A 26,058-nucleotide genomic window follows, 5' to 3' on the forward strand; every position below is an offset into this window, starting at 1 on the left:
TTCCCGTTTCCAAATCTACAACACCTTTTGCTTTGAATTAGAACATTGAAAAAACTCTTTTTTTTCACAGTTAATCTGAAGATGAATCTAAGGTAGTCATAACTATTGTCTTACTGTTTAGTTATATAGCATATATGATTATGATCAAATCTGGCAGGTGATCCAATGGATAAATCAAGCGTTCTCGCGATAAAAAAAAAATTTTTTAGTTCAAAATTCAAACAAACGATGGCGATATTTGCGCAAATAAATTTGCGATATAAAACTAAAAAATAATATATTAGGTTTGCTAAAAAGACCCGTCGTTTTTTGTGCATAACATTTTGTGTATAAACGACGGGTATTTTTAGCAAACCTAATAGAATAATAGAATTTCCGGCCATCACAAGGTGATTCCCAATTCATGACGAGAATAATATAATTATACTAACCTGCAGAAAAAAATAATTATAAATTAAATGCAAATGAATGAAGTGATTTAATTGACAATCGAACGTCAATTTTTTTTTTGCCATAAATGTTGACATGTCTGTATATTAGTTTGCAGAGTAAGTGTAAGTAATTTTTGCTAGTATACAAGATATATACCTCTCGACAGATTGTAATGGTAACGAAAACAACTTACACATCCATTGTTGACAATGAGATTAGATTTTCAACATAAATTATTACGAATCGGATATCGTAATGTAAGTTGAAATTTTGATTTAACGATTCAAAAAACTTTTCAAAACACATTTTAATCATTCTCATATCATTAGATAATACCATTTTCCAATATTAATCCAGGATTAAATATTTCGGCCGGCATCGAAGGAATTTTAATCCAAGTTATGGCTGATTATTTTAATTTTACTATCAAATTTATTGAAATTCATGATGAAGGCCATTTGGAAAGGATTAATGGTACCTGGACCGGACTAATTGGACATATTCAAGATGGTCAATTTGATATGGCTATCGGTGCTATAAGTATCAATTTCAATCGACTGTTAGCCGTAAATTTTATCGAACCACATTATGTAGATTCATTCTCATTTACAACAAATCCAGCAGTTCAACATGTTGGTTTTGATGTTTTGATACGACCATTCCGTCGTGAAGTTTGGTTTTTAATGTTTTCAATATTCATTATTTCTTTATTGTTTCAACAATTTGAAAATCAAATGTTATCAATCACTAACATTGTTAGTCGTCATCAATCATTATCATTATTAGAACATAACATTTTCTGGATCAATCTGTGTCTATTGTTTCGTCAACCATATTTAAAACTTGCTGAAATTAATTTTTCATCAAAGATATTTGTCATTATATGGGCAATTGTGGCATTGATTCTTACCAATTCATACGCCGGTGGTCTTTGTTCGATATTGGCCATACCAACCGAGCATGCTATTGACACGGTGGAAAAATTAGCTATGGAATGTCAGCAAAAACATATCATCACACTTGGGATTGATACTGATTACTACACATCATTGAAGGTAATGTTATAATTGGCTTATTTTCAACTCAAATTCAAACATCAATTGTAGGACAGTCAAAATCCAACATTGCGCGACATTGGTCAGCATATGGAATTCGTTTCCGATAGAGATGAAGCTATTCAAATGATACTTTCGTCAAAAATTCATACTCGCAAATATGCGTTTCCATTTTCTTATGAACAAATTTTATTCACCAAAATAATGATTGGATGGCCTCGACTTTACTTGCCACCATACACAGAATCTTTTTTTCCACTTTTCTATGGTATTCCGGTATCAAAAACATTCATTTACATACAAGAATTTAATCAAATGTTAGTTAAATTTTCAATTAAAAAGTGCTGTTTAATTATTTTTTCCTTTTGCGAAGAATCAAATGCCTAATTGAAGCTGGACTTCCAATATATTGGAGATCATCCGAGATTTTTAAAATAATTCGAAATCGCTCAAAAGTTGGCCTGGAATGGGTTCAGTCCTCTTCCTATGCGAATAAACGAACGAAAAATCAACAATTCTCTATGTTACATGTAAAAATTATATTACATTTATATCTAATTACATTGGCAATGGCCATCATAACATTGATATCCGAAATATTCATCCATTTTCGGTTACTATCAAAGTTGACTTCAAACATAAATAAATTATTCGATCATGCAATCAATATGATCGGCATGGGCAACAGATTATACAGAAACGTCTTGAAAACAAAAATATCGCGGGCATTGTAATGACAAAAAAAGAACAATCTTCTCGGTAATTAGCAGATGAATTGGACATAATTTTACGCTCAGCTGTAATTATAAGGACAATTTGTTAATACGTAGAAAAACTGTTCAATCGATTTAGTCTGTGTCTGTTTTTTTTTCAATCACTCGTGATTGAGTTTTACTCTACGACATGAGATTAAATCTGCAACAACAAAATTTGCTCGTAGCTTTTATCGATGTATTTACTATTTTTTAGTAGAAATTTATTATTACATATTAACCTTACTGTTATTAGGGTTTACCATTTACATTGGTCAATCAATCTAACCAGAGGGCCGATGGAATCGAAGGACAATTATTATCCACTTTGGCTGAGTATTTTAATTTTTCCACAACTTTTGTTGATTGTATGGGCGATTTTGGCGACTTAAAATCGGATGGAAATTGGACAGGTTTAATCGGAAAAATATTCAACAAGGTAAGTTTTAGTATGAATTCTATTATATGATATTACTCGAATCATTTTATTTAGGAAGCTGATTTAGGCTTCGGTGGTATTGCAATTAGTTACGAAGAATTACGTGATGTACAATTTTTTCATTATCATTTTATTGATCAATTTGGATTTGTAACAAAAAATATAACTAATCCTATCGATCCCGGCATACTTTTAAAACCATATGATCGATCAGTTTGGATTTACCTATTATTCAGCCTTTTCATCGTCTATTTGCTTAGCCAATTGCAATCGCATTTCCTATCGCTAAAATTATCTTCCAGTAGTATATTCTGGCTAAAAATATGCGCCTTATTTCATCAATCTTATATTGGTTGGTCCAAGTTATCTTTAACATACAAAATTTGTTTTACAATTTGGATGTTTGCAATGATGGTACTGTCCAATTTATATGGTGGAAATCTTTGTTCAATTTTGGCAACACCATCCCCTCATCCGTTTGAAACTATAGAAAAATTGGCACAAGCTTGCCGTTCAGGTTTTATCATACCATTAGGGTTGAATACACCATTCTATGATAATCTGATCATTTCTGAATATTTACAAATTGTTTCTAGCAAAGAGGAAGCTATACAGATGATATTACAATCGAAATCACTAGAATTTCATGGTTCTCAGCAGCAATATGCATTCATCTACTCTAGGGAACGATTACGACTGGCTAGATCATTTTATGGTCATAATTTGCTTTACGTTCCACCCCGAACCAAATCTACGTTCTTTTCAATGATAATGGCCATGCCGGTTCGTACGGATTTTCCTTATCGAAAACCGTTTGATAGAATGTGAGTACCAATACTATCTTAAATCGAATATATAAACTGGTAAACAAATGCAAAATTCTTGTTAGCATATCTCAAATATTTGATTGTGGATTAATTGAACAATGGGAAAATCTTGAAATATTTATGACCAGAACACAACATAATGGAAATCATAATTACAATTACAATGATATTATGGAAAATACCGATGAAATCGTCAATCGTTTGACCTTATTTCAGTTTAAAAGTTTATTCATATTATATCTAATATGTCTATTGTTGGCCACATTTTTATTTATCATTGAAATCTGGATTCATAGCCAATGGTTCATCATTAATATTATTAATCAAACTTTTAATAAACGTCATACACTAGTCTCGAATTAAATCCAAGAATGTAAGTCAATGTATCTGATCAAAATTTGAAAATACCAAGAAATTGCCATGAAAATCATGGTGACTTTAGTTGACCTCGAATTTTTTTGAACATTATAATTAAAACATAGGACAACCAAATAAACTTTTTTTCGAATACCTTCCACTATTCAAACCAATACTTGATTAGGAAATCAATCGTTCACAAGAAATGTACTATTTCTAATCATACGAGTTTTAATGTTGGAATTCACGCCACATAATGAAAGCAAAAAATGACAATAGCTTGACAAAATATATCGATTGATTTCATCTACTTGATAGATACAACATAATTTCTAGAATTTAGATTTTTTTTTTGATTTTGTTACATACTATTCAAAAATAAAATGGGATTGGATCTTGAGCAAAAACTTTTTAACATCGGTTTTGTTAATGTAGTTTGAATGATACAAATGTAATAACCATATTGAAAACTATATTTTTCCAATTGTTTAGGATTTACCGTTTTTTGCATTCAATCCGCAACATCCTAAAGAATCCGATGGAATTGATGGGAAATTATTCACGACATTATCATAACATTTCAATTTCAGTATTGAATATGTTGAATGTCAAAATTTTGGTGTACAAAAAACAGCCGGTAATTGGTCTGGTATTGTTGGTAAAATTATCGAAAAGGTTTGACACTAAAATTTTATTAATTTATTAATTTGAAATAATTAATTTAAAATAGGAAATTGATTTCGGTGTCGGAGGTGTTGTAATGTATTATGAACGAACATTATTCATATCATTTTTAGATACCTATTGGATGGATCGATTAGCGTTTGCCGTTCGGCCACAACAAACACATGTCCATTTTGATATTCTTCTTCGACCATTCGATAACGATGTTTGGTTTTACTTATTGGCAACGTTTCTTTTGTTTTTCATTTTCGATTATGTGATGATTCGTTTTTTTCCACCTGAATCACCATTTTCGACTGATCGCCAAATCTATAGTTCTGCAAATCTTTATTGGATTGATTTCTGCTTATTATGTCGACAACCTTACCCATGGTTGTCACGATTGAAATTATCAACGAAAATCTGTACAATCATTTTCGCTTTCTCAATTTTCATACTTTCAAACTATTATGGCGGTGGCCTTTGTTCTCTGTTAACCATACCAGCCAGTGTATCCATAGATAATGTCAACAAATTGGCCGATGCTTGCCGCTCCAATCGTATAATACCGCTGAGCTTAGATGTCAATTATTTTAAAAAGATGGAGGTATATTTATTCGAATCTAATTTTTATTCATTGCTAATGAATGATTCTAGGGGACGGATATATATTCATTACGAGAAATATCTCAAACTATTCAATCTACAAAGAACCGTGAAGATGCGATTCAAATGATTTTGAATCGTTCAAGTAGTGAAAAACAACAATATGCTTTCTTATATCCACGAGAACGCCTCCGATTTGCTCAACTTAGAGCAGGTGAAGATTTGTTATACGTTTCACCGAATACCCCAGATGCTTCATTTTTTCCATTGCATATATCAATTCCGATTCAACCAACATTCAAATATCAGCGAGAATTTTCTCAAACGTAAATTACTTTCCATTGGTGATTTTTTTCATATTTTAATGATAAATTCCCCATAGATTACTATATATTCAAGAGGCAGGTTTGCTAATACAATGGAGAAATCAAAAAATTGTTCAAATTACATTGAACAGAAGACGACAAAATGCACTAAGAACTACATCCGATCCGGACGAATTTTATCCAAAATCAGATTTGATTACAAAGAAAGACATCCAACAGAGTAGCAAATTCAACTTGCAGAATCTTCATACAATATTCTTTGTTTATTTTATTTGGATGGACATAGCATTGATTGCTTTAATTGTGGAAATTGCTTTAAAATGGGCATCGAATAAAAAATATTTTTTCATGGTCTCATTTGAATCCATTAGTGAACAAAAACGATTGTTGAAAAACAAACAAAGTCAAATTTTTATCCAACTATCGTAAAATATTTATAAGTTAATAAGTTATTTGTCTTGTTATTTAGAAAAATCAATAATTTAAAATTATAAATAGTTGCTTTTATCTAAAATTTTAATATTTGATCCTACTCACCCCCCATTGCATTTATTTTATTCCTAATCGAAATTTTCAGAAATCGAATTCTAACTCATTTTAATGAAAAAATTTTAATATGACAAAACAATGAAAATAAAATCTTGTAGACTAATAATAATATTTAATCAGATTTATTGGTCAAATATAAAAAGTCAAAAAAAAGCGAAATAATTTAGTTAAAATGATGATTGCATATATAAATTTAAATAAATGTTAATGCATGCATGTGAATGATATAAAATGTTCGGAGTGCTTAGGATTCACCAAAAATGTAATTTCATATGACATAAGACTAGTATCGAGGTGGGTATGAGAGTGGTAAAATTATAAATAGCTTATAGATTATAGTAGAAGGGAATGTGTGTGCTTTGATCGGTGAACAAGGTAATTGACATTTTTCATCAATATTGATTGCTGTTTCATTCACCATTAGGATCATTATCGTCCAAAAGATCATTCAAACTTTGAGCATTGCTAACCGGTCGTGATGTTTGCCGCAATTGTTCCTGCATGATCATCAATTGTTCTTGCATTCGCCGAATCTCTTCCTGTTTGATTTGTAGCAATCGATCGGCTGATAAACCACTAGAATCCAACCTAATTCAATCAGATTATTATAGTGGATAAATGGTTTAGACAAAAATGAAAACATACTCAGTAATACGGCCACCATTCAATTGAGCCAGATAATTAGTTCGATAATTTTCATAGAGAACATCGCTGGTTGAATCTTTCAGATCCTGCATATGTAAACTAGAGAGGAAAATTTGAAAATTATGGTTCGACCATTTAACAAGGAAATGATAATACCTAAGGAATGTTCGTAATTTGATAAAATCGCTATAACGTTCATCCTGTATGTCGATAATACCCCATGGATATTCACGTCCACGAATGCGTCTACCATTCAGATCTATACTTGTCGTGCTGCCAATTATGGCGAATGGAATACTTTCACGAATTTCTTTGTCTTTGATGCGATACAATTCATCTTCATCGCTATCGCATTCCGGAATTTTGAAAATATTTATTCCATTTTCTTCTAATTCACGAAGAATTTTTTTCTTAAGTTGAGCAACTTCAATGGTTGTCAATGAATCAGCTTTAGCAATGACAGGAACAATGTTAATTTTCGAATTTAATCGTTTCATGAATTGAATATCCAGTTGTGAAAGTCTAAAAAACAATAATATCGATATATACAATAAAGTAATTTCTAATGCATAAAAAACATCAAAAACAATCATACCCACGACCAAATGGTGAAATAAAATACAAACAGCAATGAATACGATTGTCGACAATATTCTTACGATTCAATCCAGATTCATCTTTAAAGTATTGATTGAATTGTTCATCAATATAATTTTCTACTACTTGAAAACTACCACTTGTGTTTAATGAATCACCGAATCCAGGAGTATCCACAATGGTCACACGTAGTTTAATACCTTTTTCAATTATGTCCAATTGTTTCTTTTCAATGTTGACAGTACGTTCGAGAAGTTTGTCCACCAAAGGTATTTTACGATCTTTGTAAAGATCGCCAAGAAAAAGACAATTTACCAAAGTAGATTTGCCAAGGCCAGATTCGCCCACAACCATTATGCTAAAATCAAATCCTTTTTTAGCTGATTTTCGGTGTACATGTTCAGGCAATGTTGCAAATCCAATTTCGCCCTATATTTTTTTAAAATATATTCAACATGGTTGAAATTCATTAAACTTTGTATCACTTACCCCGATCGGCATTTTTTTTTTTTTGAACGGATTTAAGAAATTATGAATTATGGATTTGAATTAAGTTAAGTTTCGAATGGATTCTTTTGGAATAATAGCCTACACCCGAGTTCGAGTGTAAATTGAACCCGAATATAAAAAAAATATTTTGGTCGTAGAGCGCATGCGTTTGAAAAGGAGAGAAAAAATTTTCTCATTTTTTTTTGTTAAACACTTTTTTTTTATTAACAATCACATCTTACAATCGTCTTCATATTCATATATATCCTATATCTTATCAATCGAATCATTATCGAAAGCCTATTTCATTTGATAAGTGACATTACAAAACAAATTTTTTTTTTTCAAACCATTCACAATCTAAATGGATGAAATATAAATATATTTTGTGATTTAAAGAGAAATCAGTAACTTTGTTAATGAACGGTCTCCAAATACGATTAACGTTGAATGGTGTGTGTCAACGTGTCTGAAAAACGCTGTATTTAATGTACATGAGTGTCTGTATCTCTCTTCTCATTCAGAGCTAGACAATCACGTTGTTCGTATTATCATCATTGATCGTTTGAATTTGTAAGCCGGTTTCCGTCGTGGATTTTTTATAGAAAACCAAAAATACTTGCTTCAAACATTTTCAACCATTGTCTTCCTAACGATTTATTCTTACCTTCTTTTCTTTTTGTGAAAAAGACATTTTCGATTATTATTATGACTGTAAGTTCTCGACTTTATTTCTTGATCGCAAAAAAACCATTTACATTTACTGTTTTTGAATTAAACTGATAAATATAGAAATTATACAGCAACGAAGACAATTACCGCACATACAAGGCATTGATTGCCAGTAAATATAGTGGTAAATCTGTTTCGGTTGTGCCAACCGAACTTGGTAAATCATGTCCAAAGAAATTTTTTGGTCAGGTAAGATTTTTTCATATTTTTTTTTTAAACTTATCATAATTTAACTTTGATTTAGATTCCAGCATTGGAATCATCCAATGTGAATCTTTTCGAAAGTAATGGCATTGCTTATTATCTTTCGAATGCTCAACTACGTGGTGGCAACGATGAATCATTACAATCTCAAGTGCTGCAATGGGTTAGCTATGCTTCGGCCGATTTATGGCCAGCTGTTTTTGCTTGGGTATTACCCGCAACTGGCTGTTCCAGTGTTAAACACGTAAGTTAAAATTGGGCATCGTTACTGAATTTTTAATTTTATTTTTTTTTTAAAGACAATGGAACCAGCAAAAAATCAAGTGAAAAGTTCATTAACATTGTTGAATGATTACTTGTTGACTCGTACCTATTTGGTTGGCGAACGTATTACTTTGGCTGATATTTGTATGGCTGTAACATTGTTACCATTGTATCAACATGTATTGGAGCCATCAATTCGTGATCAATATGGAAATGTCAACCGATATTTCATGACATTGACCCATCAAAAACAATTTTCAGATGTCATTGGAAAAGTTGAATTGTGTACTACTGTCAAACAGGCTGCACAACATGCTGAAACCAAAACGAAGAAAAAAGAGAAAAAAGAAACAAAGAAAGAAGTACCTGCTGAAGATGATGCTGGTGATGACCTGATGCCAGCAATGCCAAAACCAAAAGATCCATTCGAAAAATTTCCAAAGGGTAAATTCGATATGGATGATTTCAAACGTTTTTATTCAAATAATCCTGAAGATAAGTCGATTCCATATTTTTGGGAAAAATTGGACAAAGAAAACTACTCAATCTGGTACTGTGAATACAAATATCCAGAAGAGTTGACACAAGTTTTCATGAGCTGTAACCTTATTTCCGGTATGTTTCAACGTTTGGATCGTATGCGTAAGAATGCCTTTGCCAGTATGATTCTGTTTGGTGAGGATCATAAAAGTACAATTTCGGGTATATGGGTTTGGCGTGGACACGAGCTGGCATTTCCTGTAAGTTAAATACATTTTGTTAAATTTAATCTTAAACTAACATCTTATTCTGAACAACAGCTGAGTGATGATTGGACTATCGATTATGAATCGTATGAATGGAAAAAATTGAATGCCGATGATGAAAAAACTAAATTGTTGGTTAAAGAATATTTCAGCTGGGAAGGAGAATTCGATGGTAAAAAATTCAATCAAGGCAAAATTTTCAAATAAACTCAGCAGCAGTCAACAACCCAAAACATAGGGTGGATATAAAAAAAGGGTTTTGAAAAATTTTAAAATATTTCTGAAATTATTATTTTTAATTAAAATCTTTCTTGGCCAAAATATAATATCAATATATATGGATTGAAAATAACAAGTGATGGTTTCGTTTGCCTATTATTTTTATCTTTGCTTTGCTCTGTCACGCATTCAGTTGAAAGAATTTGAATTTTTTTTTTAAATTCAATACAAATAACATATCATCATTGTTTGACACTTAAAGAAGACAGGAGAAAAACTATTGCTGCATAACTCACACATTGTCTTCACATCAATTAATTCAACTAAATATATATCAATATATGTGATGTGTGTGTGTGTGTGAAAAAATATTTACAAAACAAGACCGAATTAATTAATTCATCTATTCTGCAACAATTCTATCCAATGGACCATTCATTTAGTAAATGTGTGTGTGTGTGTGTGTGCATATGTATGTTATCATTTCGAATATATTTACATTTTATGAATTTATAAATCAAAAAAAAAAAATTCTCCCTTGTCCGATTTTTGGGATTTTTGTTTTGTTGGTTATATTTTGCATTTATTCATACATCAACAATCATATAATATATATCGTAATTAATATCGGACAAGCGTCATAATGAATAGATTTGATTTGAGATTATCAAACAATCGCTTGTGTATATAAGTGGTATTTTCACAGTTGAAATTCGAATAACTTATGAATTGTTGATTGCTTACAACACTTTATATACGCATCCACATTCAAGACATATCTTGTAGGTGGGTGGATAGAGTGGGTGGATGTGCAATTGTACACGTACACACAAAAAATCGAGAAGGAGAAATACGAACAACGCCAAAGATGATGAGGATGATGTATAAATGTGTTGAATGAAAATATCTTTTCCATTTGTTTTAGTTTGCGAAAAATTTTAAACAAAAAAAATTTTTAGGCACTGAATCATAAGAACAAATCGTTTTTTCTCTGGATCATTGCAATTGTCTTTGTCTTCACCTGTATTTTAATTGGTTGATTAACCAATGAATGTTATACCGAATAGTTTGAATTACAATTTCTTTCTACCCTCGTTTCGTTAACGATATTAGCTGATTTTATATTCTACCAAGATTTGATGAACTAGCCGTTGTTGATGATGAGGATGATGATGGTGATGTTGTCGATGAAGATGATTCATCACTTGAAGCAGAAGCTTGTTGTTGTTCGCTGCGTGATGTCAATGCCGAAGGAGGTGGTGGTGGTGGTGGTGGAAGAGGCGTTGGCGATGATGGTGCCGTATCCACTGTCCCGACAACCGAAACAGAAGCAGGATTTTGTGTGAATTGAGATTGATCAGATGATGACACAAAGAATGTCAATGATGTATTAGTACGCCTTTGGGTGCCACCACCTTGAGAGGACGACGACGTGGTTGAGGTTGATGGTTGTTGAATTTGGTTATTACAACTGTTATTATTACTAGCATCGGCCGCCATTGTTGATCCTGTTGTAATGACCATACGACCACTTGAATGATGCTGAATTGTCGATGGCTGGATCAATGAAATGTTTGACAAAGGAGATGTTGATGGTGATGAACAAATGCTTTGATGATGTGTATGATGATGAGGATTGCTTATCGAAGACGATGATAATGATGGTGTGGTTGAAGGATTGATGGTCGCGCTATTCGATGAGGTTGATGTGGATGATGATGAACCGTATGTTGCATGTCGAATTGACGATAATGACAGTGATGGCTGTGATGAGGATGTTGTCGTTAATATGCTTGCTGCTGTAGGAAGTATCGAGATGGTTGTCGTTTCATTATTAATCATCATTGTTGTTGTGACTTGATGACCTGAAGATGGTGGTGGTGGTGGTGGTTGTATGGTCGACGATGAGGCCGACGAGGTGCATCGGTTATTGGCAGCCAGGTTGTTTAAGCTAATTGAATCACGATTATGATTACTACTACTGCTGCTATGATGATTGCTATTATTGACATTATTGATATTGTTGGCTTGATGATGATGTTGATGGCGATGTTTGGCGCACCAAATTCGCACAGTTGTATCATCCGAAGCACTGGCCAACAAGTGGGGATATCGTGGATTCCAATGGACACAATTTACCGTACGTGTATGGCCTTTCAGCACTGAGATCGGATGTTCACGTTTCATATGCCAAATGTAGACTTTATTATCTAAAAAACCAAAACAATTATCACAACTCATCAATAAAAATAGAACAATACCTTCACTACCACTGGCAACAAATAATTGATCTACACCACCGAAACATGAATGAATCGTATATAGACCTTGTGTAATGCCTTGAAATTTCCGAAGAAGAATTCGATCTTCTATATCCCATAAATGTACGCCTTGATTCTCAATATTAATCAATGCTAGGCGGCCACTTTCATTACATACGAATGACATTATGGAATGATCTTCTTTCAATCTAACATCAGACAAACACATATTAGCGACAAAAATGTTATCAATAGAATCGAAAACTTACACATTAAAGTCGGTTAGATCTTCAAAATTATAGCCACGTATTCGATGATGAGTATCGGCTGCTAGGACAGTTTTACCATCATTCTTATATGCCAAACACATGACACGAACACCTTCCCAAGAATCGATTACAGTTCCATTTAAATCCTATCAAAATCATATCATTGTTTAGTTATTAATTATTTAAATCATCATCATTAATTATTTAAATCATGATAAAGATTTAAATTCAAGAGTTTTATGATTTCAACATACAATTTGATAAAATTGACCACGCGTACCACCAGCAATGAATTTTTTACCATCTTTATGCCAGGCGCATGCAATCAAACTATCGTCATTTGAATGGCAACTTTTAGTTTTCAATGTTCCGGTCTATTGAAATTGAACCAAATAAATCAAGATGAATTAAATAGTGAAATAAAACTTACATGAGTGTCCCAAAGCCAAAATTCCGAACTTTCTTCGGGACCGAGAGCCAGAAGATAATGATCATCTGGACTCCAGGCAAAATAGGCCACACCAAATGTATGTCCAACAAGTGTATGTTTTAATGTCAATTGGAAAGTTTCCTACAAAAAAACGACAAAATGATTGTCATAAATGATTCATATAATTGGTGAATTCAATATAACATACAGGATCAATGGTCCAAATGGTAATATTTCCATCTTTGGAACCAGTGGCCAAACGAGTTCCATCGTTAGAAAATCGACAGAACCATACTTCATCTTTATGTTCAGTCAATGTTTGTAAAGTTTCACTGGGTAAATCATCCCTGTAAAAAAAATCGGTTATATAAAATCTGAATTGAAAAAAACAAAGTAGACATACTTGCAGCATAGATGATCCACAAGCAGTGAAAAATCATCGAGACCATTCTCGACTTTGATATTATGGTATGGACAACGTTCTTTTTGAAATTCAATTGCTTGATTCAATAGACATTGTAATCGTCTGGGTGGTAACATTATGGTTGCTGGAAGAAAATCTACGATTAAATTAATAAAATAAAATAAATATTAGATATTAGAATATTAATAATTAAATAAAAGCTTACTTTGTAGTTTTTCCATCAATTTCGATCGCGATGCATGTCCTTTACCATCCCAATTGGCGACACGTCTTAGTTCTTCAATTGAATTCATGAAGAGATAACTTTATAATAGAGAAAAATGATCATAAAATCTGTTTGAATGTAATCAAATATGTCAACGAATACCTGCATATGATTGGCAATTTTTCCATATTATATTTAAGCTGTGTTATTTCATTTTGCAGACAATGAACAGCATCTATTTCACGACCATCTTCAATACACTCAAGATATTTTTGTTCCAAAAGCAAAAATTTCATCTTCTACAATTATTATCATTTTATTTCATCATTATAGACCGATAAATCAAATGATGTTTCAAACTTACCACTAAATGTTTGGGATTCACAAGATAATTATGCAATTCTTTAAGCGTTGTATCCGCCTGGAAAATGTATTGTACATTATTAACAGTTTAACATTATAAATGTGGCTTATTACCTTCTCCCATTGACCATTCATGACGCATGAACGAAATTTAGCTGCAGTAGGATGATCGAGTCGACATCCTGATTCTTTAATCAATTGTTCGACAGTTTGACTGGAACATACGAAAATAGTTAGTTAGTTGTGGTAATCTGAATTTATAAAAAATGAAACTTACTCCAAACCCATGATGCATAATTGTTGGCCAATCAATCGAATAATATCAAATTCACTGGGTGATCGAGGAACAAATGCTTTATTTTTTCGATTAGGCGGTTGTTTACGATGAGCATCACCATTCATATAAGGGCCATCTTCGTATCCATCTAGATCATCATCATCATCATCGTTATTGTTAGTCGATCCATTAGTGTAATTGTTCGGTACACAATTCGATGATTCCGCCGTATTACCATTGCTAATATTGCTATTACCATTACTGGTCATTCCTCCTGTACCACCAGCGACATTGTTTCCACCCCCACCCCCGCTACCAGCTCCATTGGTTTGTACATCGCCACCATTAGCGATGAATAGACCATTCGATTCCAACGGTGTTGTATTGGAAGACGATGATGATGATTGCTCCTCATGACCAGAGCCATTGGTTACACCAAATGAATGCATATTGTTGCTGCTTGTCGATGCTTGTAGTGGATTTAACCTTAACGATGACGATGATTGTTGCTGTTGAGATTGTGGTTGTACACTGCTGCTGTTACTATTATTATTAATAGCTGCTGAGGAGGTGATGAGGGAGGCGGAGGTGATTGCTCTTCCGGTTACTTGTCTTTCTTCTTCAGCTTTAGCTTCGACGAATGATTGCGCGACGTTCTGTGCTTGTTGATGATATTGTTGGTGTTGTTGAGGGAACAGACGGAGTCTCTTCCTCGGAGGAGGAGATGTAACTCCACCTGAACCCGATTCCGATTCCGTCGAGGAGGCCAGTGTTCGAAACAGATTTGCTGAGTTATTCGATAACTGATTTTCGTCGACAATTAATCTGACTATCGATCGATCGATGATTAAGACGACGACGAAGAAAACAGAAAATTCAAACAGCCAAGATTGGGGGGGTTGATTCAAAACGTGGGGAGTATAGTTGGGACAGAGATTCCAAGATCCAAAGGTAATAAATGTTAATTGAAACACCTATTTATAAATGGAGATTATTTGTAACATCTGTACACTAAAGAGAAAATTTTAAAAAATAAATTACCAAAAACAGGAGATTTATAAGGAAATCCGCTTTTAATGGTGTAGCAAAAAGTTCAGCTTCAAATCTGTAGATGGTGAAAGTGTTAAAAGTCAAAAAATCAATTAATAAGAAGGAAATGAGAGAGAGATATTAGAAATCTGAATAAAGGTCAAGTTTATCATTAAAATACCAAAATATGGACAGTTGTGAAGGAAAACAGCTGATTTTAAACAAATGATCATTAGACGAACAAGACCAAAGATTTTTTGGATTCAAATTTTGGTTTTAAAATTCACGAATTAGAAATGATTGAATGGAAAATGGAATTGAAAATCGAAAAAATCAATAATAAACAAACGAACGAATCTGAGTATGAACTCGTCATGGAGCAGCAAATTATTGAGACGACCAACACACACACACACAACACACACATACAAACAAAAAAAAGTGAGAAAGGAGAGAAGTAGTGAAGAGAGTATGTGCCATAGACAAACACAAGCAAAAGAGAAAGACAAAAACGTAGCTAGCTTGTCTATCGCCAAATATCGCAATTGCACGACGAAACGAAATGAAAAACGTACAACGACAATCAAAACATTTAAAAAATCCGTCTCATTCACAAACAACGTGCAAATAGATGCTTATCTGGATCATAATGAGTGATTTTTTTCTAATAATTTGTAAACAAAAAAAATCCAAAGAGAAAGATACTTTGATTCCAATTCTAAATGAAAAAATTCTATTATGATACAATAAAATTACCATTACCATTGATTATAAAAATTGATTTTTTTGAATTTTAGAGAAAAAAAAAGAATTTCAGCATTAATTTTTTGTGTTTATTTATTACACACACACACAAACTTTTGTTATCAAAATCTGATTTGCTATCTGATTTGATTAGCAAGCAATCGTAATAGCACAAATGGGCCATAATCGAAACAGGATCATGCAAATTTATAGTAACAAAAAGGATATACTTTGATGATTATTTTGCATCACGATTAATATATTAGACAAAAAAAAAATTGAGCAAGATTAACCCAAAATCGTTTGTGATGAAATGAAAACAATGTAATAAAAATCATAATACTAAAACTCACACAGAAATTAATAATAATTTGAAGTTTAATGCAAGAATCCGATTTTATCCAATAATCTTGATCATCGCTGTAATAATTGATTTCATTCGGAAAAAATATGCTGTTGAATTGAATTGATGAGATTCCTTTTTTCCGATAGTAACACGAACGAATGGATGGATGGATTCAATTTATCCGTTTGTTGTTTGTTATAATATATTTATTCATCACACATACAGTAATAGTCATCAGTGTATGTATGTAATAGTCTTATTAGAATAGGACCACAAAAGCCAGAAAAATATAATAAAAAAAAAATCTTTGGGACAATCGTGTATATTTGGTGCTACTGCTGCTTGTTTTTTTTGTGTCGATGATAATAATGTATGTGGATAAATTGAGTGAGTTATTGTATATGAGAGTTATACATGTACAGTCAATATATGTACGTATATATGTGTGTATATATACAGGCAATGTGTGCGTATGTGATGGAACAACAACATAACAAAAGCAATGGAGATTTTTTTTACGTTCTTTTGTGGTTGAGCATCAAAAAAAAAAAAAAAAAATTCAGATATCAAGCAACATAGCATCAAAAAAAAAAAAAAAAATGATTGTGTTCGTCTGTATGTGGTGTTGAGTGATGTGAATATACAGACAACAACAGACAGATCGAGTTATAAATCGTACATATCCTACTGAATGAATGTTTAAGCATAAAAAGAACAAAATTAATGACGACACACATACAATGGAAACACTGTATGTACAGACACCTTCCATTCACAACCATCATCATCATCAATATATATAAGTGGTATTATACCGTGCATTCACGTTTCACGAGAACATTTGTTTCTGTTAATGTAGAAATCTATGAATAGAATTGACACCCTTCATAAAAAACAACAGCAATGGTGATGATCATCATGATTAAATAATCTATATATATCAAACGGAATATTCCTGAAAATACACATCTTTTCTAATACTTTTAGGAATTTGAATTAAAGACACTGACATATTTAGACATACAAGCTCAACCTTGTAATATGAACACAATAAATACTTCAGCTCGTCCATTTATATATTGGCATCATCTTCATGTCAGCTGTTCCAGCATCCGAGACATATATTTTTCATGAATGAATTACTTATATGAGGTTATATTTGGATGCAACCATGGTCATATAAAAAGTTGTTGCCAAGTAGCCAACTTGCACTGTGACCTAACTCCACTACTTCTACAGACATATTCATACACACACATACACACACATTTATGGTCGTTGTCCTTGGAATTCAAATCTGTTCCAAATAGTTATAAGCTTCTATATATAGAGAAAGCATAGTATACACCCATATAGTATATACATACGTGAGGGTTAATTGAGGTCATGTGATTTTGTATGGTTGGATTCTGGTCACAAAAAGTGTACATGAGAGAATTCATCCACATTAATTCTTTGAGATGGCGTCAATGTTTATAATAATCAAAATCATAGTTTCAAATGTCCAGTAGAAACACAACTACAAAATGAGATATTTATCGTCAAGGTTACATTCGTGAATAGAAACGACGTACACAATACAGTCAGGAATGAAGCGAAGCATATCGAAAAAGAATGGGAAAAAAATTTGAATTTATTTCCGCGCCCATTGAAAAATAAATTATTTAAAAATCCCTACTACTTGACTGCCATCTATTGATCAAGAACAAAAGTAAAATGGAAATAAAATTCAAAAATAATTCTCTTTCATCGAATGTTTTGAATGGCGAAAGCAACTTTGAATTCGATTTGTATTGATTGATTGATTGATCGATTAGATTATGTGGGCAACCTTAATATTTTGCTTTGAATTATTTATTTCAATAACAATGAGTCAGGAACGTCAGAAATCCAATTTCAGGATTCAATAAACAGAAATAAAATTGATCGAATTTATTCGATTGCATAAAATCAAAAAACGATTGGCCAAAAATGAATGGACACATACACATAGTTATTAGTAATAATCATATCATTGACGATGATTATCAAGGATTCAAATATTGATTTGGTCATCATCACAGTAGCCAATGAGTAGCATTTATGCATAAATGCTGGCTTGAATGACACACAATTGTCACATGTCAAAATACAATCGGGATCTTTCAATTTCGCTGCGAGGTTTTTTCTTTTTTTTCATATTTATTTCTAATTAAAATATTGATGAATATTGAATCATTTCTTATTCATATTCAATCAAGAGAAAAAGAGAGAGAGAGAGAAAATGAACCAAATTAATTGAATGAAATTAAAATTTTGGAAAAAAAATTCAACAGTCTAAATTTTTTTTTCTGTTTTCACCCTTAAAATATCCAAAAATTAATTGAAAAATTTGTTTGATTAATTTTGATTAAAAATGGCCACCAAAAAGACAAAGGTATATAATCGATATTTGATTGATTAATTAATCAAATGATTTATTTATTTATAAATCTGAATGGAAAAAAATGATTCATTTTTTTTCTCGTTATTCAGATTAACAAATAAACACAGACACATACACATATAGCTAATTTGTACTTGGAAATTGGTGGACATTTTGATCTACAAACACACACACACACACACACACACACACACACACACACACACAGAGTGATTTTAGCATGCATATACATCTTTGTAATCGATAGTGCCAAATATTCGAACGATCCCATTATTATATGAATTTTGAATTTAGAAATATATCCAAAGAAACACATTATACATGGATTTATAACAACAAACAGACATTGGCAGTATCAGTGGATCGTGAAAACGTGTTTGAATCAATTTTTTCAAGAACAAACACACAAGAAAAAAACTAAACTTGTCTATTCAATACGATATATTATTATGATAATGAGAATGAATGTTGATCAATAGTTTCCAAAACACACACACACACACAAAAATGGACAATTGTTTTTTGTATTAATTCATCTATATTATTATTATTAGTATTATGAACAAAAAAAAAAGAGATCAAACATATTTTTGATGATGACCTTGAAGAATTTTTTTTTTATTAATTCATCATAAACGCTATAAATATAGTGTGCAACAAAAAAAAATACCGTTATGATATGAGTTCCACAAAAATTCTAAGAATGATTCCAAGAAAAAAAAATGAGAATCGAAATTAAAATTCTCATGTCCAAACAGAAATATAAACTATTATTATTATTATTATAAACACACAATTTCACTGGATTCATCACCTTAAGCAATAACTTTTAAACAGAACAAAAAAAACGAAAATAAAAATCAACGATTGTAAAACTCTACTGATCAGTAATTTTACTTTGAAACTTTTTTTTTCGTTTGTTTGCACGATTGAAATTAACTCAACTCCGTAAATAGCTTCTGAATTTTTATTTCATTATTGTCTTTTTTTTCTTCATCAATTCATTCTTCATTGATTTTTTTTTTGGCTAAAACAGTAGTCCATTTGTCCACACACGTTATTTTTCGTTTTGTTTCGAACAGGAATTCAGCCCTAAAGCTAATTAGATTAATTCATCAATTATAAATGAAAATGATGAAGAAAAAAAAGCAAAAAAAAAAATTTTGATAAACGTTTTTCGTTGAAAATGATAGCCATTTATTTAGCTAATGGATTGTTTGACGCCTTGCGACAGATTGGATTTCCAATCCAAATAGCTATTAAGAATTCTATTTATGGATCATCATGTGTGTATAATTTTGAAGAATTGAGAAAAAAAATGTTCTTTTTTCCTTATAAATTTTCAATAAAAATAAATCAAAGATTTTTTTGGTTCGACTTTGGAATAATAAAATCATCCTTTTATCAGTCTCGTGTGTTTCCCAATTGATATTTTTTGTTGTTGTTAAATGAATGTTGGCCAATCGAGATATACAAAAAAAAAAAAAAAAAAACACACACACACACACACACACATAGACTGAACAAAACACATACACACCTATATTACAACGAAAATTCAGAAATCAAAAGACATTGGAAAATGGCAACAATTATTATCAATTGTTTATTACTGGCAAAAAAAATGTCCAAATGAAAATGAAAATAGCATCAACAAACAAACAAGATTATAATTTCTCTCTCTCTCTCTCTTTTTCCATCATCAATATTATAGCTTGTCACCATCAATGAATGACTGACCAATGTCCAACTCAATTATTACTACAATGTTCTTTAAAGAAAAAACTACAGTGTGCATGTCATATTCGTCATCATGTCTAATTCGGGGTATTTTGTTGTTGCTGCAAAAAAAATTGAAAAAATAAAAGTACTGTATATACATCGAATTCGATGAATTCGTTTAGATATAAATGTAAATTAGAATCCAACAAAAAAGAAAAAACAGGGAGAAAGATTAGCCGAAAAAGGCTAGTCGTTCTATTGTCCAAAAAAAAATTCCATAACAATTGTATTATAGGTTTGCCTTCCAAATCTCATCTTTCCTTGTATTTTTCTTCTTTCTCTTTAACTCTCTTAAGCTTTTTCTTAGTCTTTAACCTTGACTCATTCGGAAAGCCAATTGATTCCAAAATTATTATTATGATTGATCTCATATACAAATTTAAATCAACAATTTTTTTTTGCTTATTTGCTGCCCTATAGGCATATATCCATACACCAGCCACCCATAGCTCTATGTTACAGAAATTGTCTAAATTTATGTAGATGTTGTATTTGTTCCAATGAGGTTCCAAAACAAAACTTACACAAACACGCACACATAAACAGAAGCAACAAAAAGAAGAGGCAAGTAATGGTCAGATTGAAAAAATTCTCTTCAAATTGACGTAGTGAATGGCCAACCTTTTTTTTATGGAGGATTTTCAAACATTTGGAAGGAAAAGCAGCCAGGTATAAATAGAGGCGACAATTTTATCGCATCGATATCAATTGATTTTATTCGATACCAAGTCAGTTTTAGTTAGCTGAAAAATTTAAAAAAAACCGAAAATGAAATTCTTCATTGTTTTTGCTACCTTGGTCGCTGCTGCCAGCGCTGTTCCATACGCTACCCATGGTGGTATCGTCAACACTGGTGCTTCAGCTGTTAGCCGATCAGATGATGTAAGTTATTGTGTCCATCAATTTATATATGAATGATTTTTGTGTAGTGTTATGTGAGACCATGGATAAAAAATGTTAATCAAATCCATCAATCTATGATATGTGCAATAATATCAATTGATTGATTTTTACTTTTCGCCACAAAAAGGGTTATGGCAACTATGCTTTCGGTTACAATGAAGATCACGCCACTGGTGGTACCTTCCGTAAAGAAAAAGGTGGTCCAGGTTATCAAACTGGTTCATACGGTCTCCGTGATGCTGATGGCCGTATGCGTGTTGTCAACTATGTTGCCGATGCTCATGGTTTCCGAGCTTCAGTTCAAACCAATGAACCAGGTACCGATCCAAAACAAGATCCTGCTGCAACTTCATTGACCGGTGGTCATGGTAAGTAAATGTATATAATGCCTATATAATCTAATTGAAAATTCTATATTGAATTGATTCAGCTGGTGTTATCGCTGGTCCAGCAATCGCAGCTGCTCCAATTGCCCACGCCGCTCCATTGATGGCTGCTCCAATTGCCCACGCCGCTCCAATCGCTCATGGTTTGCCAATCGCCTCATCATATTCAGTATCAACTCAACATGCTTCAATTGCTGCTCCAATGCACGCTGCACCACTTGCTGGTTATGGTTATGCTAAAGCTGGTTACGGCTTGGGTGGTCACTATTAAGTGAAACATAAAATGCTCAACTATGACTTTTAACTGAAACAAATTCCGATCAAAAAAAGACTTAAAAATTGTATTCAAAATTGATCACCAAAAAAAAACCCCAAACACACCCACAAACAAATGACAAATGGATTCAAATTAATGTCGAATCCGGATATTGCCATTGCCAAATACACCGGTAAATATACATGAGCAATTTACCAATATAGTCCACACACATAAATACACACACACACACACACGCACAACACACACATACGCATTTTTTCTCGTTTTTTTTGTATAGTTTCCCGAAAAGGAAAAAATCAATTTTCTCTATTCAAATTTTTTTCTATTTCATAATAATTATATTTTCATCATGATATTATAAATTATCAAATTGCTAAAATTATATTTTTTTTGTTGTTGTTGTCGTTGTTGTGGCAAAAAAATGAAAATAAACCTTGAATAATATAAATGGATCGAATTCAACCAATCAATCAATGTATAGATCAATTGATTGAATATTGGTCATCAGTATTCTGTTTTTTTTTCACACGCACACACATTATTCATATATTTAATGAATTGTATTAAAAATTTTTTTTTTCAGACCTCAAAGAATAATCACTGTTTAGTTCATCCAGTAAACAATGTATTTGAAATGTTATTGATTTGTTGGCCAATTTTATAGATCAAAATGAATTCTATTTGATGATTTGATTAGAAAAGATTTGAGAAAGAACATTATAAATATTACACGAGATGATTTTCGAAGCTCTGAATGAATGATGATTGACATTTGTATATACTTGTACATGTACTTGTTGCATTTTAAATACTATATATATTGATGGTAAGCATTTTTTATTATATGGTTTTACGTATTAAAAAAAAATAATAAAAACTTATGAGCCATCATTTATATTTGAAAATTATGGGGGCAAAGTATCATATATCGATATAATGTGGCTTGGCTATTGTTTTTTTTTTCTTATTTATATCTGTTTGACGGGCCGATTATTGAGCCTATTATATACACCACACGAACGAATACACACACACATAGATACAGGGCGAATACAATAATCCTTGTTCTTCAATTGTAAAAAATTGCAACTCAATTCAAATCAATCAATCAAATCAATATTTCCAAAATATTCATACATAAAGTCATCATCAGGTCTATATTTTTTTTACTGCTACTACTACTATAATATTTATATATTTAATGATTTAAGCCCATATACTTGTTGCATCATGATTATCATCAATGTAGATTCATTCGTATGGTCACAAAAAAAAATAAAATCCTGGACCATCATATTTATTTATACATCAACATCATCATACAGATGAATTATGCAATCAAATATTCGGAATCATAGTATTAAATATTATTCAATTATAAATCAAAAAAAAAAATACGAAATATGAAATAGGAATAAAGTATTATTTTCTCTTATATGTCAATGTCCTTGTGACAATCAGTATCATATCAACACTTACCTTCTATTTTAATGAGATTGCTTAGATTTTCACCATTTATCTTGTTGACTATCGTTTCGTTTCGTTTTTTTTTTTTTGATATTGTTGTTCATATATTAAACACAGATGATTAGTTAATAAATTTTTCACATCACATATGCACACAGATACACAAACACAATTGTTCGAATGATGATCTGAAAAACACAAGCACAATAGACACCTGTATATGAACACTTTTATGAAAAAACATCTATGAAAGAATCCAAAAAGGAAGCAAATTCAATAAAAAAAATTGATAATTGTCAAATATAAAGTTTTTTTTTGATTTTGATTTTGAAAACCATACGCGCCAATCAACACAAACACATATTCACAAGGGCACAATGTCTGCAATATATTAATAAATGATGCGCAAGATGTGTTATGTTAAAAATGGAAACAATGAGTTATAACTACGACGACAACGACAACAACAACAAAAATCTGAGATGACGATGAAAGAGGATTGACATTCAGTTCTTTCGTCGTAGTAGCCAATCATGTACGCACACACAAAATGTATTGTCTATTCTAAGCTCGACACCACCACCAAAGACCGAAAACTTATATGATCGGAAAAAAAATAAAACCAGATTGGATCCTTAGAAGCAAGCAAGGATCCCCTTTTACAACAACCTGATGTAGTCGTCATCATGATTGTTGTTGTTGTTGTTTGGCAGCCAATTGTCCTCGGGTTGTCGATTGTTGATTGCACAATCACAATTCTTATTGCATACGATCTGTCTCTTTGAAAAATCCACACACACACAATGCAACCAAATCGTTGTAATACGAATGTTTTTTTTTCAATTTATGATCGATCATACTATAGCACATCGATATCATAATGTAAAACCGAATTTTGTATTGGAAAGTTAAAAAAAATTATGATAAGGTATGGTGAGATCGATCATATAAAATCCTTGAAGATTAAAGGCAATACCGTTATATGACAAAAACCCATCCAACGTTATCATCATTATCAACACACAAACACACACACACACACTGTTCTTATCATCATTATGATGAATGATAATAATGAATGATGATGATTTAAGGTCATCATGAAGATCATATTCAAGTGAAAAGTGTAGGAAAAGTGCGAATAATCACAATTCATCCTTTTGCACCAGTAGCAAATAAAAATGGATATTTTATCAGTCAAATTCATTGAACTTGTATGTTCGAAATTCTCACCATTTTTACCAACCAACCATCAATACTGATACACATAATGAACAAATGGAAAAAGAGAAACCAACCTGGCAACAACAAGTAAATGTCATATGTGGTATGTGGATGTGTTTGTGTGGGTGATGATTCAAACATGGTTGCACAATGAAGACGACAATGACCCGAACCCACGGTAAATGAATCACTTTGATAGATTCAGGTATTCAGAGGTAGATAAAGAAATACGAATATTATTATTGAATCAAAAGTAAAAAAAACCCACACACAAACATAAAAAATGTCGACGGGCAAAGTTCATTTATGTTCGGAAGCCACTTTCTCTCATAACCATACAAGCAATGTGTGTGGCTAGATTGTCGCGTGTTGTTTTTTATTCTATAGATGACATATATAATACTTTATGGATCACATGGATCCAGAGAGAGAGAGAGAGAGAGAGAGAGAGAGAGAGAGAGAGAGAGAGAGAGACCAACCACAGTTATGGCAACTAGAACCATGAGGATGGCAATAGAGGAGAATTTGGCGCCACAAGAACCAAAGAAATTTTTGTTTCTCAATCAATTGAATTAGTTTCACTGTCATCACTGTGTTGGTATACTCGGAATATATCATCAAACAAAAAAAAGAGTAGCGGTGGTATTGCACCACTTGGATTGCCGCCCGAAAAACAATCATTTCAAGGATTCAATGTACATGTGTGTGTGTGTGTGTGTGTGTGTGTGTACACAGACTTGTGTGTGTGGTGTGTGTGTGTGTGTGTGTGTGTGTGTGTGTGTGTGTGTGTGTGTGTGTGTGTGTGTGTGTGTGTGTGTGTGTGTGTGTGTGTGTGTGTGTGTACACAGACTTGAAAATATATCCAATTTGGCACAATCATCATTTTGATGATAATGATGAAAGATCATTGCACCACCATTTTACCACACATTATTCGTCATCTAAGAATAAAATGTATTCAAGAATAAAAAACCAAGACCAAAATGAACAAAAAGAGAAACCAATCAACAAACGAAACAGGAAAAAGAAAATTAGCGAAACAACAACAATAGAAAAAATAATCGATCGGATCGATCAAAATGGACCTACAATATCAATTGTGACGACTAATTTTCGTTTCTAAGTGAGGGTGTGATTTTGAAGGGAAACGCGCCACTATTGTATTTGTGTATTGGTCAGACATTCGGAAATTTATTGCATGACAATTAGTCTTCGAGACTGTATGTGTGTGTGTGTGTGTGTGTGTGTGTAATGATTCATATGATTTACCATGGGCACGGTAATTCTTCCGATTCGATTTAGCCATAGATTCATAAAATTCTTATAATAGTAATAATAATA

General features: G+C 32.0%; 4 protein-coding genes across 11 annotated transcripts; 2 read left to right on the forward strand and 2 right to left on the reverse strand.

Moving 5' to 3' along the window:
* The first annotated feature begins 560 nt into the window (after positions 1–560).
* Positions 561–10,038, forward strand: eEF1gamma (elongation factor 1-gamma). 6 transcript variants are annotated; one of them, XM_075735305.1, is made up of 6 exons: positions 627–689; positions 762–965; positions 8,530–8,658; positions 8,714–8,917; positions 8,973–9,677; positions 9,738–10,038. In XM_075735305.1, exons 1-6 carry the CDS (start codon positions 642–644, stop codon positions 9,888–9,890), a joined length of 1,443 nt encoding a protein of 480 aa, XP_075591420.1. In that variant the 5' UTR covers positions 627–641; the 3' UTR covers positions 9,891–10,038. The 6 variants fall into 6 exon arrangements, with proteins under 6 accessions (XP_075591422.1, XP_075591421.1, XP_075591420.1 ...); XM_075735307.1 differs by lacking the exons at positions 8,530–8,658; positions 8,714–8,917; positions 8,973–9,677; positions 9,738–10,038 and adding exons at positions 1,539–1,804; positions 1,861–2,246; positions 2,496–2,548 and having other exon boundaries at positions 561–689; positions 762–1,487; XM_047054139.2 differs by lacking the exons at positions 627–689; positions 762–965; positions 8,530–8,658; ... (1 more) ...; positions 8,973–9,677; positions 9,738–10,038 and adding exons at positions 2,233–2,438; positions 2,496–2,678; positions 2,733–3,502; positions 3,568–3,878; positions 4,355–4,532.
* On the reverse strand, positions 6,113–8,031 carry LOC124491498 (septin-2). Its single transcript, XM_047054145.2, has 5 exons — positions 7,738–8,031; positions 7,247–7,677; positions 6,808–7,173; positions 6,652–6,750; positions 6,113–6,594 (listed from the first exon to the last, which is right to left on the reverse strand). Exons 1-5 carry the CDS (start codon positions 7,747–7,749, stop codon positions 6,417–6,419), a joined length of 1,086 nt encoding a protein of 361 aa, XP_046910101.1. The 5' UTR covers positions 7,750–8,031; the 3' UTR covers positions 6,113–6,416.
* Positions 9,961–24,357, reverse strand: LOC124491490 (WD repeat-containing protein 26). Of its 3 annotated transcripts, none has more exons than XM_075735302.1 (14): positions 23,506–24,357; positions 15,173–15,236; positions 14,132–15,105; positions 13,969–14,068; positions 13,856–13,912; positions 13,654–13,790; positions 13,492–13,589; positions 13,266–13,422; positions 13,071–13,209; positions 12,863–13,003; positions 12,687–12,806; positions 12,433–12,578; positions 12,164–12,372; positions 9,961–12,112 (listed from the first exon to the last, which is right to left on the reverse strand). In XM_075735302.1, the coding sequence occupies exons 3-14, from the start codon at positions 14,578–14,580 to the stop codon at positions 11,022–11,024; spliced, it is 2,844 nt and encodes a 947-aa protein (XP_075591417.1). In that variant the 5' UTR covers positions 14,581–15,105; positions 15,173–15,236; positions 23,506–24,357; the 3' UTR covers positions 9,961–11,021. The 3 variants fall into 3 exon arrangements, with proteins under 3 accessions (XP_075591417.1, XP_075591418.1, XP_075591416.1); XM_075735303.1 differs by lacking the exon at positions 23,506–24,357 and adding an exon at positions 16,260–16,673; XM_075735301.1 differs by lacking the exon at positions 23,506–24,357 and adding an exon at positions 15,342–16,673.
* On the forward strand, positions 21,154–22,474 carry LOC124491503 (uncharacterized). The gene is made up of 3 exons (XM_047054151.2): positions 21,154–21,339; positions 21,488–21,728; positions 21,791–22,474. Exons 1-3 carry the CDS (start codon positions 21,226–21,228, stop codon positions 22,015–22,017), a joined length of 582 nt encoding a protein of 193 aa, XP_046910107.1. The 5' UTR covers positions 21,154–21,225; the 3' UTR covers positions 22,018–22,474.
* Positions 24,358–26,058: the final 1,701 nt, after the last annotated feature.

Source organism: Dermatophagoides farinae, chromosome 1 (genome assembly GCF_024713945.1).
Source record: "Dermatophagoides farinae isolate YC_2012a chromosome 1, ASM2471394v1, whole genome shotgun sequence".
In the NCBI taxonomy this organism is placed as follows: domain Eukaryota; kingdom Metazoa; phylum Arthropoda; class Arachnida; order Sarcoptiformes; family Pyroglyphidae; genus Dermatophagoides; species Dermatophagoides farinae.

What these genes read in the sequence shown, in the direction of transcription:
- eEF1gamma (XM_075735305.1), top strand. Translation starts at nt 642, where the DNA reads ATGAGATTAGATTTTCAACATAAATTATTACGAATCGGATATCGTAAT. An exon ending in CAAAGAAATTTTTTGGTCAG is followed by an intron (nt 8,659 to 8,713) that starts GTAAGATTTTTT and finishes ACTTTGATTTAG; the next exon opens with ATTCCAGCATTGGAATCATC. An exon ending in GACACGAGCTGGCATTTCCT is followed by an intron (nt 9,678 to 9,737) that starts GTAAGTTAAATA and finishes TCTGAACAACAG; the next exon opens with CTGAGTGATGATTGGACTAT.
- LOC124491498 (XM_047054145.2), bottom strand. An exon ending in AAATTACGAACATTCCTTAG is followed by an intron (nt 6,751 to 6,807) that starts GTATTATCATTT and finishes TTTCCTCTCTAG; the next exon opens with TTTACATATGCAGGATCTGA. An exon ending in AATGGTGGCCGTATTACTGA is followed by an intron (nt 6,595 to 6,651) that starts GTATGTTTTCAT and finishes TGATTGAATTAG; the next exon opens with GTTGGATTCTAGTGGTTTAT.
- LOC124491490 (XM_075735302.1), bottom strand. Translation starts at nt 14,580, where the DNA reads ATGCATTCATTTGGTGTAACCAATGGCTCTGGTCATGAGGAGCAATCA. An exon ending in TGAATCCCAAACATTTAGTG is followed by an intron (nt 13,791 to 13,855) that starts GTAAGTTTGAAA and finishes TAATAATTGTAG; the next exon opens with AAGATGAAATTTTTGCTTTT. An exon ending in GTGGTCAATTTTATCAAATT is followed by an intron (nt 12,579 to 12,686) that starts GTATGTTGAAAT and finishes TGATTTTGATAG; the next exon opens with GATTTAAATGGAACTGTAAT.
- LOC124491503 (XM_047054151.2), top strand. Translation starts at nt 21,226, where the DNA reads ATGAAATTCTTCATTGTTTTTGCTACCTTGGTCGCTGCTGCCAGCGCT. An exon ending in CTGTTAGCCGATCAGATGAT is followed by an intron (nt 21,340 to 21,487) that starts GTAAGTTATTGT and finishes CGCCACAAAAAG; the next exon opens with GGTTATGGCAACTATGCTTT. An exon ending in TTCATTGACCGGTGGTCATG is followed by an intron (nt 21,729 to 21,790) that starts GTAAGTAAATGT and finishes GAATTGATTCAG; the next exon opens with CTGGTGTTATCGCTGGTCCA.